The sequence below is a fragment of the Silurus aristotelis genome (assembly GCF_946808225.1).
Source record: "Silurus aristotelis genome assembly, chromosome: 2".
Lineage (NCBI taxonomy): Eukaryota > Metazoa > Chordata > Actinopteri > Siluriformes > Siluridae > Silurus > Silurus aristotelis.
In genome coordinates this window covers 15196179-15214335 of record NC_139575.1, presented here as the reverse complement: position 1 = coordinate 15214335, position 18157 = coordinate 15196179, and the positions used below count along the sequence as shown (strand labels likewise).

Below are 18157 nucleotides of genomic sequence, written 5' to 3'. Positions count from 1 at the left end.
CTTGTCATGGTCTGAACTGCACACAGTGGAGCATTAAAACAAAAGTACGAAAATAAAAAAATAAGACACTTTTAATTATGTGACCCATTCCACTCAAAACAAACAAGATGACCTAGGATGCTGTACTGCAGTTGGTGTGCATGAAGGAAATTATGCAGGCTTTGGCTTTTCACATTACTGGGACGTAAGCATTTTCAAATGTTTCAGTGTGGGTAAACAATTTTTTTTTTAAACCTTTTGAAAGCACCAGTGTAGACAGAGAGGGCTTCAAATCAAAAATGCAGTTTTCAGATCAATCCGGATTAATGTCGATGTAGCCCAAGTCATCCTGCATCCAAAATCCCTAAACAATCTTTTCTTATGACCAGCCATTCGTAAAAAGCTAGCTAAAAATTATATGAACAATATAATGCTTGTTAGGTTTAAACTTGAATACAGTCTAATGTTGGTTTTATTGTTGTTTCTAAAAGCTGATGAGGACCACACAGTTGTTATTTAGGCCCTGAAAAAGGAAAAACAAAACTGATGGAGGGATTGCATTCTTATTCCAGTAGCTATAACCTAGGTATATTCTAGCAATAGCATTATGTTATACCCTATGTAGTGAGCAAACACAATCTGATAGCATGATTCTATGTGGAACATTCATGACACTCATCAACATACAATACAGACCGGCTGTTTTTAAAGCAGGGATTTTTTTGTTACCTAGTCTATGCAGTCAAAAATATGCAAACATCTAAACATTATACCCATTGATAGAGAACCACTACATTGTTATTATAAGCTCCAATCTTCTGGGAAGGCTTTCCACCAGATTCTAAGAGATTGGTGCTTTTGGGATTTGTGTTGATTCAGTCACAAGAGTATTAGTGATGTCTGGAAAGAATGCCTGGCATGCAGTTGATCCAAAAGGTGTTCATTGGGGTTGAGGTCAGGGCTCTATGTTGGACACTCAAGTTTTTGTTTCAAGCCAACCTTAGCAAAACGTGTTATCTCCTTGCTTTTTTAATGATTAAATATTTTCAGAATATATATATATATATATATATATATATATATATATATATATATATATATATATATATATATATATACACAGTATTTTACAAAATCATTTTATTAGATGTTCTCAAAGGGGACAATACTATAGAAATAGAAATTGGATATATAGTTTATAGTAGTTAATGTGCAGCTTGTATTGCAGTACAGATTTACTGTCCTCTAAAAATAACTCAACAAACAGCCATTATTGTCTAAATAGCTGGCAACAAAAGTGAGAACACCTAAGTGAACATGTCAAAAACTGTGTCCAAAATGTCAATATTTTGTGTGAGCGCCATTGTTATCTAGCGCTGCATTAATCCTCCTGGGCATGGAATTCACCAGAGCTGCACAGGTTGTTGCTGGGATTCTCTTTGTAACATCACGGAGCTGCTGGATGTCAGACACATGGTGCTTCTCCACCTTCCGCTTGAGGATGCCCCACAGGTGCTCAATAGGGTTTAGGTCTGGAGACATACATGGCCACTCCATCACCTTCCTCAGTGTGGGGTCATTATTATGTTGGAAAAGTTTCTGTTGGGAGGGCATCATGTTCTGCTTCAGAATGTCACAGTACATGTTGCAAACCAAGTTTCCCTCAATGAACCGCAGCTCCCCAGTACCAGCAGAGTACTCATGCAGCCCCAGACCATGATGCTGCTACCACCATGCTTGACTGTAGACAAGACATAATTTTCTTAGTACTCTTTACCAAGGAATCGTCACACATGCTGGACACCATCTGAGCCAAACGTGTTTATCTCATCAGACCACAAGACATAATTCCACCATTAGTGGGCTTTCTTGTAAGCCATCAGAAGAGGCTTCCTTCAGGGACGATGACCATGCAAACCGAATTGTTGCAGCGTGCAGCATATAGTCTGAGCACTGACAAGCGGAACATTTGCTTCTGCAACCTCTAAAGAAATGCTGGCAGCACACATGCATCTGTTTATGAAGCAAGCTTTTGCACCTGACGCACATCACAAAGACAACCTCCTCAGTTTTAGGGTGTTACTGATCTTCTTATTGCCTAGCCCATCTTTGTAAAGAGCAACAATTCTAATTCTCAAATACTCTAAGAGTTCTATGCCATGAAATGCCATGTTGAAGATTCGTTTCTGACACATTAAATAAAAATTTTGCCCAAATTTCTCTCAAATACGAGTTTATTTCAGCCAATCGGACAGCGTCAGCCCCTCTGTAGTGCCAGAAAGCTTTACACATTAAAAATAAAATGGGCAACAATCAATAAAAGCGCATGGTATCAAACTAAGCCTCTGATCCCTAAAGAGAACTGTGTCTAACAATCAGCTCTGAAAAAGACGGAAAACCAGAGCCCTTGTTCATACACCAACAGCTTCAAACTTCAGGCAAACAACATGGGTACTGGTGGATGCACCACAAATGGCGGATGTTAACGACAAATAAAGTCAGAATGGCAAGAAAAAAGTCGGAATTAGGGAAAACTTTTTTATGTGGCAGAAACGGGCTTCCATATGATTCAGGTCAAAGAAAGAGAGATCATTTCAAAAGAAAATAAAGAAAAAACTGTACGGTGCTTTTACCCTTATTTTTATCAGAGGAATCAAAAAATAAGAATTTTTATGATTTCTTTTATGTATATATTTGTATTTACATGTTGGTGTATTTACTTTTTTGGAATCGGGTTTGTGTGTGTGTGTGTGTGTGTGTGTGTGTGTGTGTGTATATATATATATATATATATATATATATATATATACACACACACACACACACACACACACACACACACACAAACCCGATTTAAAAAAAGTTGGGACATTGTACAAATTGTGAATAAAAAAGGAATGCAATAATTTACAAATCTCTTAAACTTATATTTTAGAATAGAATATAGATAAAATATCAAATGTTGAAAGTGAGACATTTTGAAATGTCATGCCAAATATTGTCTCATTTTGGATTTCATGAGAGCTACACATTCCAAAAAAGTTGGGACAGGTAGCAATAAGAGGCCGGAAAAGTTAAATGTACATGTAAGAAACAGCTGGAGGACCAATTTGCAACTTATTAGGTCAATTGGCAACATGATTGCCAATTGGGTAAAAGAGCCTCTTAGAGCGGCAGTGTCTCTCAGAAATCAAGATGGGCAAAGGATCACCAATTCCCCCAATTCTGTGGCAAAAAATAGTGGAGCAATATCAGAAAGGAGTTTCTCAGAGAAAAATTGCAGAGTTTGAAGTTATCATCATCTACAGTGCATAATATCATCCAAAGATTCAGAGAATCTGGAACAATCTCTGTGCGTAAGGGTCAAGGCCGGAAAACCATACTGGATGCCTGTGATCTTCGGGCCCTTAGACGGCACTGCATCACATACAGGAATGCTACTGTAATAGAAATCACAACATGGGCTCTTAAATACTTTCAGAAAACATTGTCTGTGAACACAATCCACTGTGCCATTTGCCGTTGCCAGCTAAAACTCTATAGGTCAAAAAACAAGCCATATCTAAACATGATCCAGAAGCGCAGGCGTTTTCTCTGGGCTAAGGCTCATTTAAAATGGACTGTGGCAAAGTGAAAAACTGTTCTGTGGTCAGACAAATCAAAATTTGAAGTTCTTTTTGGAAAACTGGGACGCCATGTCATCCGGACTAAAGAGGATAAGGACAACCCAAGTTATTATCAGCGCTCAGTTTCGAAGCCTACATCTCTGATGGTATGGAGTTGCATGAGTGTGTGTGGCATGGGCAGCTTACACATCTGGAAAGGCACCATCAATGCTGAAAGGTATATCCAAGTTCTAGAACAACATATGCTCCCAGACGTCATCTCTTTCAGGGAAGCCCTTGCATTTTCCAGATCTTTCACCCATAGAAAACATTTGGCGCATCATAAAGAGGAAGATGCGACAAAGAAGACCTAAGACATTTGAGCAACTAGAAGCCTGAATTAGACAAGAATGGGACAACATTCCTATTCCTAAACTTGAGCAACTTGTCTCCTCAGTCCTCAGACGTTTGCAGACTGTTATGAAAAGACACACAACTTTTTTGGAATCGGGTTTGTATATGGTTATACAGTGTTTTGTTTGTGATCTCCCTACACTGTACCAGAGAAACTGATTTGCCTACACCACAGTACAGCATTCCAGTAAACAGTTTTCACCGCAAACATGGCATAGAAACAAAACAATCTCTCTCATTTCCCTGTATGCAACATCATCTGGGTGGGGGGGCAGAGGAATACTTTCATTTAGGGTGTGTACACACGTTTAGAGATAGATAGCCCTCCAATAATATTGGTACACTAATAATATGAGCAAAGAAGTCTAAAAACAGTTGTCTTTATTGTTTAATCGAACAATCTGATTTGATTCACAAAAATTACTCTGATATATTTTTCTTAAATATATGTGTGCCACTATAATTGGCACCCCTATGAATTCATAAGTCTCTGATAAAAATATTATATATACATATATGTTCACTTTGATCATTCACATATTACAGACAGACAGACAGACAGACAGACAGATAGATAGATAAGATTAATCTCAGATAGAAATTCTCCAATGCTGCCTACATTAGATGAAGGCACTGTACATACACAGACACACAGACAGACAGATAGACAGTTTCATTCATAACAGTCCATTAGCCTTACTGTTTCGAGAATTGAGGGGGGAAATATTCACAGTAGAACCGCGTGTATTATTTATACCCAATACACACCTTGTGAATGTTACATTGATTGTATACATTCCCATATCCAAATCCAAGGAGTGGCTACATTTAGTAGTTGTAAATGTATAGAAATTAATAAGAATAAAAATAGAAATAATGGGAATATCTGAGTAGCAAAATCGACATGTCCAGTTCCTCCAGGAAAATGACACAAGTACAGCACGCGCGCACACACACACACACACACACACACACACACACAGTTGACTATTACACTATTACAACACATCTGTAGCAAACAAACACATTAATTGAGCTAAACATTACACTGTTACGCTCACACACGCACACACACACTTACCTGAGCTCAGTGTTCCAGACCTTCACGTCGCGAGAACTGTTTAAAAAGCACCAACCGACAAAAGCGGCACTGAGGGTAACGCTACTTCACTTCTAAACTGTGTGTGTGTGTGTGTGTGTGTGTGTGTTAGTTATACACATACAAAACCGATTCGCCAAAACCCGAATTTCTACCAACAGTCCCTCAGTGGAGAAAAAACAAAAGAAACCGTACAGAAAGCCAGGAGACCTTTCACTTCTCTCATTAGAAATCCAGGCGGACCACTGGGAACGGTGCTGGACGACTGGAATCCAAAAATCTCAACGGCTGCATAACAAACACTGCGCTATTGGATATGTAGTGTACTAGATAAAGACTAGAACGCCGCTCCATGTAGTGCGCGTATTTAGAAATTCAGGGGCTATATGAGATACGGCCTTGCTGCTTCTTCCCTCGCTGGGCTGCTGAATGCGCCCTCTACCGGCAGGATTCTTGTAAACACGACCCACCCGTTTTAACGGAACCCCTTCTACACCAGACTGAGGGTATAGTTAAATAGTAGATTATTTCTGTATAATCCATGCAAAAAAAAAAGATTACAATAAAGTACTATTTAAACGAGCTTTATATAGTCTTCATGACCCATGTTGTATTCATTTGAATGTTTTTTCCATTTCCTTTTACACCTCAATTAAGGTTCAACTGCTTTCTGCAGTGTCAATGATCTATAGTTTATACGTTATTACATAAATGTAGTCAATATGCATTATATTCGAGGAAGGAGTGAAGTGTTGAACATTTAAAACATTACAAAGTTTTTACCTTTCTTTATTTCCAAGCGCCAGTATAAATTCAATTGAAATTCAGTTTTATTTGTAAAACGCTTCAAACAGTGGACATTGTCCCAACCCAGGTTTTGTTCAGTCAGTCAGTTCAGCTAGTTAGTTTTTCCTAAAACTTGCAGTAAATAAGCTGCAAATTATGTGAAAACCCTAAATCTTTGTTGATTAACTATTCAATGTAAATAAACAATTTACATTTTAACTGTAAGCATATTTTATTTTGCTAAAAAGGTTTTTTGATTGATTTAGGTTTGTCCTTATCTGTGTAACAATATATCCGAAGACTATCCTGGAAATGTTTTGCAATGTGAGCTGGAAAAAAATGTCCTGGATGGCTCAGGACTGAAGCTATGAGGGCTACAAGAAGGAGAGTGCAACCTGTAGTGCCTCTGTGCCCCCCCCCCCCCCCCCCCTACTGAGGGGGGGAAAAAAAACTCTGAGCATAGTTTATAAAACATGTTGACTTTTATTGCTTAGAGAATACAGCTTACAGCTCCTGCAAAGCCATGTGAACACGTGCCTCAACTAAAACTTACCAATCGTCACAATAATTGACCGCACATTCACAATGCAACTTCTACACATTGCACCAGAGAGATACAGAGGAACAAAAACCTTCTGCTCGGGTATGAAAACATTTTACAGTTTGATAGTTGCTATCAATATAGGGACACTGATGGTGGCGTAGTTCAGTGCCATCAGTCACGAGAGCATCTTTTTGTAAAGAGTGTAAAACTGTCCAGAGGATTTCTTAAGACTATCTGGTTACTGAAGTTTCATCTCTATCTTTGGTACTAAAGAGACAGATATCATTCTGTAGCTCTCCTTTCAATACTGTTCTGAACACAGGCCAGACAAAAGCTGCATCCTACTTACACTGTACTCTTACAAACTTAACTAAAAACAAAACAAAAAGAAAAGTCCTACTTTACAACCCAGATCAGCTCTCTGCCCAACACAAAGAGCAAAACCGGGAAGGAACAATTGATGTAAAAATCAAAATTACCAAGAAAAAAAAAAAAAAAAAGATTTTTTTACTCATAATTTTTTTACATATACAAAAAAGCAAGAAATCTACAGGACACCTAAAATAGGAGGCATTTGAGTTTAAACACTCATTCCTGCACCAAACCAAGAACAATTAAACAGAACGCATCTTCTGCCGCCGAGATATTATACGATCCAAAGTCCAAAAACAATGATTCACATACAATATGGCGGCTTAAAATATTTTAACTGTCTGAAAGAAAACCAGGAATTCATAATGAAGAAATATGTCTCTGAAAATAAAAGGAAGGGGGGGGGGGGGGGGGGAGTCTAACTATCTTGACAAAAGGTGAAAGCTAAATAAAACAGCCGTCTGGCCATGTTTTTTTTTCTCTAAAAAGTCAATATAAACGGATACTGTGAGTGAGAGAGAGAAAGACAAAGACATAGAGAAATATAGAATATATATATAGAGAAAGAGAGAGCGCAAGTGAGAGAGAGAGAGAGAGAGAGAGAGAGAGAGAGAGAGAGAGAGAGAGAGAGAGAGAGAGAGAGAGAGAGAGAGAGACAGATCACATATCATCCTCTTCATCATCTTCCTGGGAGGATCGGGCGTGTTGAGCTGCGGTGGCTGAAGCTGCTGCTAACTGAGCCTGATGTGCTGCTTGTTGCATCTGCAGCCACTCCTGTTGGGCGAGTTCCGCCTGCTGCTGCCGTGCCTGCAAAACACACAGGTCACATAAGTGAGGGACACGCGCACACTGCTTTATATACACTAGGAAGAAAATGCTCTAAGAAATTCACAGTAGAGCATAAATGCCATTGGAGTCATTACTATGTACATAGCAGGTCCCCACAGTGCATGAGTTTTCCTTCAGCTCTCAAGTAAGCAGGCATAGTAATAAATGCTTTATAGAACAAATACACTATCTGGCCAAAAGTATCTAGACACCCGATCATCACACACATGTAAGACTTCCTGAAAGTTGGTATCCTGAAAGCAGTATCTTTAAATACGGCCTGCAGGACCACATCAGTCTGATCGCTGAAAAATTAAAAGACTTTATTATCCCATATTAGAATGTTCATTCTCCAACCAGGAGAGGGCGCTAGTTTCTGCCTGTCACCATAGTAATTAAAACATAATAGGATATGTGCTACTGAAAACATTCACCAAAATGAGCAAAAAGAAAAAAAAAGTGACAGTGAAAACTGTGTTCAAACAGAAGAAAGAAACTCATACAGGTTTGGAACAACATACATGTGCGATCTCAATAAATTAGAATGTTGTGGAAAAGTTAATTTATTTCAGTAATTCAACTCCAATTGTGAAACTTGTGTATTAAATAAAATCAGTGCACACAGACTGAAGATTTTTGGCTCACATTTAACAAAAACCCACTAATTTACCATCTCAAAAAATGTTAATTTAATGTTATATATATAATATACAATAAACAAAATAAATAATAATAAACAAAACTTGCTCTCATTTGAAAAGAGGATTTTGGACCACAACAGTCCAGTTCTTCTTCTCTTTATACCAGGTAAGACACCTCTGACGTTGTCCGTGATTCAGGAGTAGCTTAACAAGAGGAATACGACAACTGTAGCCATATTCCTTGACATGTCTGTGTGTGGTGGATTTTGATGCCTTGACCCAAGCCTCAGTCTATTCATTGTGAAGTTCACCCAAACTCTTGAATCGGTTTTGCTTGACAAGCCTCTCAAGGCTGCGGTTCTCTCAGTTGGTTGTGCATCTTTTACTTCCACAATTTTTTCTTTCACCTAACTTTCTCTTAACATGCTTGGATACAGCACTCTGAAAAGTCAGCTTCTTTGGCTATGAATGTTTGTGGCTTACCCTCCTTGTAAAGGGTGTCAATGAATGTCTTCTGGACAACTGTCAGATCAGCAGTCTTCTCCATGATTGTGTAGCCTAGTGAACCAAACTGAGAGACCATTTTGAAGGTGTTTTGAGGTGATTAGCTGATTGGCATGTCACCATATTCAAATATTTTTGTTTTTGTTAAATGTGAGCCAAAATCACAATTAAACTTTCACATTTTTCAAGTTGAACTTTCCTTTTAATAACTGTTTTATATATCCCTTCTAACTGTTCTCTGATGGTAGTTTGAGAATGTTCTCTTGGCTACTAATCAGAAATAGGAATAGGGTCTTCGTACATTTGTTGAGAATGTACACATTTGCTAATCATTTAACAAAGTTGGCCATTTGAATAAGCATAACTGCACAAGATTTGTAGTTAATAAACTCATTGCATTAATTGTACATTTACAAGAGTAAATTAAGAAATTATGTAAAATGTGTTCATATGGATTAATAATCTGGTCCCTTGGTAGGAAGGAGAAAAAAATTGCTGGCCTTTATGACTATACAAGTTGGACATCCCTGGCTTGGAATATCCTTGCATGCTTTGAGCTACATGTACATTAATCTGGATAGAGCTGAATAATGTGTTTTTATTTTAAAACACCTTTAAGCCACACTGACGTTTTCAAACGTTTAAAAACAATTTTTCATCCACACTGAAGCGTATGAAAATGCTTACATTCCAATTCTGCTCTTGTGTAAAAACAGCTGCTTTGACTATAAAGATTATTTTAAGATGAATGGGTCACATGACACAATCTTTTTCATATATCTGCATTTTCTCAGTCTACACTACAAAACAGTGTTCACAAATGTACCCTCTCTGGAGCATGTTTTAAAAAAAAAAAAAGCCAAACAAAAGCAATATAGATTGTTCATATCTGGCATTAACACGCTTCCTTGTAAACAGTCAAGACACATAGCCTTTCACACTTGGCATTAAAAATGCATCTATAGTGACCACTTATGTTTGGATTTCACACATCTCTTCATCTAGTGACCGGCTGTCTTGGTGTTATGCTACAGTTATTTTTAAGCAGAAATGTCATCATCATTCAATCTCATCTTGTGTTCCCCTCACAGAGCATTTTAGCTTTGACATCAAACATTTCAGCAACAGAGTCTGCTAATTGAACTTAGCATTCATGATTGGTGCGAAAACAAACGAAGCAGCTACCTTTAAGCGGGATTTCCAGACAGTTTCGCAATGATTACATATGTTCCTGAAAGAGCAGCACAGCACTCAGATAGGTGGTGGCTGTCTGGGATTCCCTAGGACGCATTTGTGTTCGTATGTGATCAAATCATCTAGTCGCATTTGTCCCTGGTCACACCTTTACTTAGCACTGTTCACTGATCCGTTCACACAGGACACATGTGTAAGCAAGTCCTAAGAGGCCTTGTCCAAACCTGGTCTGGCATGATAATGTCTCTGTGGACAAAGCAAAGCCCAAAAGACATTGTTTCTCAAGGCTGGGAGGAAAAACTCCTGAAAACCATTCTCTCATTTCAGCCTGACCTTACTAATGCTTGTGTGACTGAAAGGGCCCAAAGATTTCCCTAATCATGCTCCAAAGTCTAGTGAAGGTCATCAAAACAAAGTAGAGGGTATAATAAGAGCAAAGAAACCTTGAAAGGAATGTTCAAAAAGCACATATAGGTGAGACTTGTCAAGGGTACACAAACAATTTGGCCAAATATTGCTTGCTGCTTGATGGATCTTTTAATTATAAGACTGTTTTACAACCCAGCAGTAAGTGTATTTAAATATTCTGCAACACTTCTGAGCCTGATGCTCTTAAACCATCACCACAAGCACACCCCAGTGTGCAACACAGTATATGCAGGGCTGCAAGAACAATTAACAAACATTTAGAAGGGTTAAAAAATAATGCTTCAGAGAAAGCCGGGTTTGTGATGCTTACCTTGGCGAATAACTCCTGCTGCTGGCGAAGAAGCTCCTCTTCAGGGATGCCGAGGTTTTCCAAACGTGAGCTTGCCTTTCTCCGCTTCAGTGCAACTGTCTTACATTCCTGCAAAACGTCCTTCACTTCCGTAATGTAGGATCCAAAGCCTAGACTTTCAAGTGCTGAAAGAGACAAAGTAAAAAGAGGGGACTTATTTACAGCATGCCTGTGATTTATTAGTCAAAACTATTATTGTCCTGTATCATCACAAAAACCGAGACCATTTACATTTGTGGCATTTGGCAGATGCCCTTAGACGGCAGTGGAGTTTTTAACCAGGTTGTTCAGACTTTGGAAGGTGAGCGGATGCCTGAGGAATGGAGAAGGAGTGTGCTGGTACCGATCTTTAAGAATCAGGCAGATGTGCAGACCCGCAGTAACTAGAGGTTTATAAAGTTGATCAGCCACACCATGAAGTTATGGGAAAGAGCAGTGGAATCCAGGCTGAGAGAAGAGGTGAGCAACAGTATGGTTTTATGCTGAGCAACTGTATGGTTCAGGTACCTGGGGTCAACAGTGCAAAGTAATGAAGAGAGTGTTAGAGAAGTGAAGAAAAGAGTCCAGGCAGGGTGGAGTGGGTGGAGAAGAGTGTCAGGAGTGATTTGTGATAAAAGGTTATCTGCAGGAGTGAAAGGGAAAGTTTATAGGACTGTGGTGAGACCTGCGATGTTGTATGGCTTAGAGACAGTGGCATTGAGTAAAAGACAGGAGGTGGAGTTGGAGGTACCAGAGCTGAAGATGTTGAGGTTTTCGTTGGGAGTGACGACGATGGACAGGATTAGAAATGAGTTTATTAGAGGGACAGCGCATGTAGGACGTTTTGGGGACAAAGTGAGAGAGGTTAAATTGAGATGGTTTAGACATGTGCAGAGGAGGGACATTGGGTATATTGGTAGGGGAATGCTGAGGATGAAGTCACCAGGAAGGAGGAAAAGAGGAAGACCAAGGAGGCGGTTTATGTATGTGGTGAGGGAGGACATGCAGGTATTTGGGTTGAAAGAGGCAGATGTAGAGGACAGGGGGGTATGGAGACGGATGATCCGCTGTGGTGACCCCTAATGGGAGATGCTGAAAGAAGAAGCAGGAGGCAGACGCCCTTATCCAGAGCGACTTACAAGTGAGCAGGGGAGGGTTTAGGGCCTTATTCAAGGGCCCAGCAGTGGCAGCATGATGGTGGTGGGATTTGAACCTGTGACCTTCCGATCCAAAGATAAAGGCCTTAACCACTGAGCTACCACCAACTAACTGAAGACCACAGCATTAATGAGCTTAGCAAACCACTAACTGTGCACTATTATCACCTTATTAATTATTATTAATCATGTGGGACATTTATAGAATAAGGCTACTACAGACATTACTAAGCAAAAACAACATGAGGTGTGAAGGTCTTCTTTTTTTTTCTCACTTCCTTATGTTTAACATAACCCAGTGTATCAGCCAGTTTCAGAAAGCACTGTATAGAGAAAGTGTAAGTGTGTGATGTTTGCAATTATTTCTGGCTTAAGAATGTATTTCTCATCTAACTGTCTGGTGTCACTGCAGAATATTCACTCTATTAAGTGAAACAACACCTCATATTGTGAAACAACACCAACATATCATATTGGGTCTAATGTACTTAATAGCCATTAGCATTTGTCAGTGACCTAGCTACATGGTCCTGCATGCGTCTTTCGATCCTGGTCTCCCTACAAGTACCAATGAAGAAGGGCTGCACGATTTGGGAAAAATGCCATGTTGCGATTATTGTGGTCAATATTGTGATATGCGATTATGATATAATAAATGGTTTTATGAGTCCATTGATTGGTTATCAAGGTTTGTAAAGGTTTTCAAAATAAATGTTTTTTTTAACAAAATAAAATAACATTTGCATTCATGTGAAAACAAAGATTCTCCAAGAGACAGCTGAATTAAACAAAACAAATAAAAACATCTATAAAGTGACAGTATATTTTTACATGTCGCACAAGCTGACGCCGCGATTGCGATACAATTAACAGTGAATCACTACCTTGAAGACATCAAAATGCTGCCTTTTACAAAAAATAAACACTGATAAAGACAAAAGAGACATCACGCTCCAGCTTAGAATTGTGTACATGTCTCTACCAATCCATTACGGTGAAGGAGGCGTGGCCTCGGCGCATGTCAGTCCAAGTAAAGGAAGCCAAATCTCTCTGTCTACCCGTGGAGGTGTGGCCTTTATTCTGAACAATTCAAGAGGATGAAGCTGTATCTCTCAGTCCTAGCAAAGGAAGTATGACCTCTGTGCCAGTAAAATAGTAGTGGCTTCTATACAAGACAATCCCGTGACATGGCATTTAGTCCTAGTTCCTATGGTGTGCCAAATCAAACATGCGGATCATGAATACGGATGATCCGCTGTGGCAACACCTAATGGGAGAAGCCGAAATAAAGTTTTTTTTATTTTTTACTATTATATGTCTTTTGTGCATGTCAGTCCAGATAATTTTACCTGGAAGGTCTCAAAGATTTTACTAGTTCAGTATTCAAATATTTCTAAAGCAGAAATTAAACTAGACAGGTATTTAATTTTATATTTACACCAATGCAAAGCACAATAATTACATGGGTTAGAAGACTGAAAAAACTGAAAATAGGCAGGTTAGGATGATACAGAAAAAAAAACAAGCAAAAGTAATTGAGTTAAAAAGTCCAAAGCTTGCATCCTATGTTTAGCTATAAACCATATAGTTCTGAGACGCAGATATTAATCCGACAGTGAAGCCAGTAGGTGTAATTTCGCTTTGTCTGTTCTTTAATGGAAAACTTAAATTATTTTTCCTATATGAACTCTTTCTACATTTGTTAGTTCATAGTTTCCAGAACCAGACAATAAAATAGTCAAGATAACGCAAGCTTCTTTAAGTTTGGTGTAACTAAATGAAATGAATACTATGAATTCAAAAATAAAAAGCATTTGTTGCATCATTATAACTTTTATAAGGTAAAATGCTCAATTTCCTTCAGGTTTTACAGCAAACTGAAAGCAGTGAGGTTTAAACAACAGTCATGTGGATGATGAAAGCTAACGCCTTTAGAAGAAACTCCATGGACAGCAGAAAAGGTTAAAACTGCCGTGGTATTCAGTCTAGATTTTGAAGGACACAATTAAAAATGAGTGTAGCCTTAATCGACAAAGGTTTTATAAGTTGGGTATGTTATTAGTTTCTAAATGATGTGGTTTGCTGCAGCAGGAGCTCACAAATACAGCAGGTTTCTGCACCTTAGCTAAATCACCAAAGAAATTCTACTTGGTACAGTTTAGGTCCTGACTAGCTTGAGCCATGGAATAAGAAAAACAGGTCACTGTTGATTTGTAAAAATGATTTGCTTAACCAAAAGAGGCTTTCTCTGCTATTTTAGCTAGAACTATGAGTGATCTGCATTAAGCATAATGTTGTTGCGCACAAACAACAGCACATTTTAATGCCATGTCTCACATAGTTTGGCCTTTATTATCTTACAGTATATCAGGGTCTTGCATGTCTAAAAGAAGCATGGATCTTTTGAAAGACAAACGCAGCTTTATAGTCTCTGAAAGTCAATCTGAACTTTACTCATCTTCCAGGTTCAAGTTCCCTTTCAGTGTGACACTGAAATCATTTATTTAGTCAGAAATATTATTTATTCAACATATTTAAATATCACAAGTCAGTTTTCGAAAGCTTTTTGTTGTTTGGACTTTAACTATGTAGTTATTAGGCATGAACTGTGAGCACACACCTAATAACTAGGATCAAATGTTTTCAATCTAAGAATAACTCTACGTTTAGTGGACCACAACCTCGACGACATACCCTGTGTGAACACTATACCTGAAGAAAAGAATAAAAGACACTCTTCCCCCAGCAGGAAATCCATGCTCACTGTTTATAATGATGTGGTTGAGGAGACTTTATTTACACTATTTAGTCATGACAACACAGGAACTTACAACCACAAAAGACAAGTCAAACCAAGCTCAGGGGCAGCTACACCTTATTTTCCTACAATATCAAACAAGGCGAAAGTCGCACTCACTGAACACGTGCTAAAAAAATTAACTGAAAGCAAATGTGCATTCGAATCGCAATCAAAGCCTGTTACAAGTGAACCATGTTATCATGATAGTATGTAACATGATGGCAAGGGCAGTGCAAAACACATAAGAACTGGGTAAGAGTTTACAATTACATGAACTGCCCAAGCTTTTTGTTGCTTTATCGATATTAGAACAATAATCATTTGAACATCTGGTCGTTTAAATAACATCTAAAAGGTTATGAGTTACTCTGACAAGTGTACTTCACTTTCTTTTTTCTTGCTGTCAGAACATTCATAGGACTTGAATGCAAACATCTTCTGGGGACAGTCAAATTGTACATCCTTACTCTTAGAAGATGAGCTCATGAGATGAGCATGGGGCAGTGCTTGCGATTACAGAAGAATGTCTACAGTATCCAAGTGAGATTATCCTCTTAAACTTGGAGGAGTAAACAAGAGTGAGACTTGGGTATTTAGAGTTTTTTGAAAGTGCAAATCTCTTCCACAGAGAGATATAATGCTGTCTAGAAGAAAGTTTCTACATACTACCTTCAGCTCCATTCTGCTTACTCTCAGGGGGTTTCATGGCACGAAGTATGGTGAACATCGACAAGGTACAAAGAAAAGAGAGTACGCATGCACGAAGTTAGGAAGATGATGATCATGATGTTTGTGTGTGCTCACCATTGATGACATGCTCGGGGGAGATGGTCTTTTTCTCGGACTTGTTGCAGATCTCGTTGGCCTCGGAGGAAACCAGGTGGATGAACTCGGTGCAGCAGTTCACCACCAGCTCTCGGGCGTCGTTGGCCACCCGCACGTTGGGAAGAGTTTCTTTAATCATCTTGTTTATGGCCGCCCTCGGGATGGTGAGATCGTCGTCGTTTCCGGACGAGGAAGCCATTCTCTACCTGTGAATTCACTTTTGATTTTCACGGGAACTTCTCCAGCGAGCTGGTGGACCAGGTTTAAAGGGACGGAAGCCAAAATCGGTGAAGTGAAGGAGCTGGGTTTTGCTTTCCCCAGGCTCTGTGATTAATTTTGACAGGATGAATAAGTAGATAATACAAATAAATTATACTAACTAAACAATTCTACGGAATGTATTACTACAAGTATAAAAAAGTGCACAAGCGAATGGAAGCGTTTCCACTATTTGAACGTGCTCCTAATTAATGCTGAATTGCCGCGACCAAAACAAATCACGTTACATTGGGAGAACTTGGCTACTGGACTAAACATATTATAAACCGAGGCATTGTGAAGTTATATTGCATGAAACGCCCCGGTAGCACCATTTAATTCATTACTTTGAATATTATTTTCCCCCCACGGTTGTTATAGCGATCTTCTGAGTCAATCCCACAATGCACGGCTGGAGGATATCCGGTGCCGTGCTCCGACAAGTCCCGCCTCTCTGGTGTTACGATTGGCTACTAGAAACACCACTCTTATGAGTATTCATTGGTTAGTTCAGTCGTCCAATAACAGAACGACCCACAAAAGTAAAGTACGATCAAACGCTGGGGGTAAAAAGGCGTGGTCTTTTATAATACGATAAGAAAATAGTTGTATTGTTTCCCCTTTTTTCTTAACATTTCAAATAATTTGATAAACTGAACTTGATGCCGACGGATTGACTATAAATAAATTGCTCGAATCTTGTTACCTGTACATTAGCGGCATCTGGTGGTTAAAGTTACAAAATACACACAGTAATCAGCTACATAGCAGATCTACTTCATAGTCTATTAGTGTGTGCCAGTGAAAATTTCTGCGGGTTTGGGCTTTTTAATTAAAGATAAATAAATTAAAAATGAATAAATAAAAGTATATGTATGTATGTATGTATGTATGTATGTATGTATGTATGTATGTATGTATGTATGTATGTATGTATGTATGTATGTATATAATATTCTACCTTAACAGTTAATAGTGCACTGCTGTTACTCCATGATTTTCGGTCCATTAATTACACAGCAACAAAAACACAAATGGTAAAACAGTAAATAAACATATAGCTGCAAAATCTAATGTCTATTTTATGCTTTAGTCTGTGTAAATCACTTTAGATCATTTGAAAGCATTGATGTGTAGCTACTATTTCTCGTTCTAAAATTTTTAATTAAATAAAAATGAAAAAAAAGCATGTTTTAAATTATTGTTGTTATGAGGGAGATAATTATTTTACCTCTTTTGTATCATGCATCAGTCACTTAGACAGGTGTACAGATTTTTCTCAATATATAGCAGCGATTAAGAGGATGAAGAGTGGAAAGTCGGTTGGACCAGATGGCATACCAAAAATAAGCATGGAGATGTTTAGGAGAGATGCAGTGGAGTTTTTACCCAGGTTGTTTAACAAGATTTTGGAAAGTGAGTGGAGGCGTGAGGAATTGTTATGGGAAAGAGTAGTGAAAGCCAGGCTGAGAGAAGAGGTGAGCATCTGCAAGCAACAGTATGTTTTCATGCAGAGAAAGAGCACCACAGATGCATTATTTGCTTTGAGAATGTTGATTGAGAAGTATAGAGAAGGTCAGAAGGAATTGCATTGTGTGTTTGTGGATTTAGAGAAAGCGTATGACAGGGTAAAGAGAGAGGAGTTGTGGTATTGTTTGAGGAAGTCAGTTGTGTCAGAGAAGTATGTGAGGGTAAGACTAAACTTTATATAAAATATATAATCATGTAACTATTATATTTATGAAATATAAAGTCAATTCTATCCATTTAAAAAAGCTAATTTTTTTCAGCTCAATAATGAAATAAAGCACAAATTCAAGTCTAAATATAAGTTTAAATAAGTAGATTGTCATGGTGTGTCAAAAAAATAAATAAAAACTCTCATCTTAAACACAGCTGTGATATTATGTGATGCTTGGACAGTTACAATGTCTTTTTACCAACTATTTCTCCTCCCACTCTTAAAAACAAACCATCACAAAAGTCTATCCAAAACTTTACTTGTGTCAGAGATCACGAGTGTCCCATGGAAAAAACTTTCTTAATGACTGTTACTAATTTGACAAGATGACAGGAAGAGCTTTGTAAAACACGAAACAGATTCCACACACCATGACAAACATCCCAGGCCACCATTTTCCAGAGAACCAGTAATCGGGTTTCTGGAAACAGCTCTCGCACTCAAATTATACAATCTCTCAGAGCTAACAGCACTCAGAAGAGACTTAGAGGAAGGAAGATTAAGTTAATGCTAGACATTTTCTCAATATTTACTTCAATTTATAAATCTTTTTGTTGTTTTTTTTTTTTTTTTTTTTTTTATAAAACTTTGGATTAACATCGATGATGAACATTGAAGCTTTTTTTTTTTTTCTTTTACTTTTTTCTTTGTCC

General features: G+C 38.2%; 2 protein-coding genes across 4 annotated transcripts in view; both read right to left on the bottom strand.

The window, feature by feature from the left end:
- gng12b (guanine nucleotide binding protein (G protein), gamma 12b) overlaps positions 1-5458 on the bottom strand; it is a 53754-nt gene extending 48296 nt beyond the window's left edge. Inside the window, exon 1 of one of the 3 annotated variants that reach the window (XM_083570172.1) lies at positions 5308-5458. The gene's annotated coding sequence lies outside the window, so the exon portion shown is untranslated. Of the gene's footprint in view, positions 1-5079 lie in introns of all 3 variants that reach the window. The other 2 variants (XM_083570173.1, XM_083570171.1) reach the window with 2 other exon arrangements.
- An 888-nt stretch (positions 5459-6346) lies between these two features.
- dr1 (down-regulator of transcription 1) lies at positions 6347-16177 on the bottom strand. The gene is made up of 3 exons (XM_083527365.1): positions 15485-16177; positions 10706-10869; positions 6347-7606 (listed from the first exon to the last, which is right to left on the bottom strand). Exons 1-3 carry the CDS (start codon positions 15702-15704, stop codon positions 7460-7462), a joined length of 531 nt encoding a protein of 176 aa, XP_083383491.1. The 5' UTR covers positions 15705-16177; the 3' UTR covers positions 6347-7459.
- Between the last annotated feature and the right edge of the window lie 1980 nt (positions 16178-18157).

Bases quoted from the DNA above. Each gene is read 5' to 3' on its own strand.
- dr1 (XM_083527365.1), bottom strand. From the start codon at position 15,704: ATGGCTTCCTCGTCCGGAAACGACGACGATCTCACCATCCCGAGGGCG. The intron at 10,870-15,484 runs GTGAGCACACAC...TGTCTCTTTCAG, and splicing joins CCCCGAGCATGTCATCAATG to CACTTGAAAGTCTAGGCTTT. The intron at 7,607-10,705 runs GTAAGCATCACA...TGTGTTTTGCAG, and splicing joins AGCAGGAGTTATTCGCCAAG to GCACGGCAGCAGCAGGCGGA.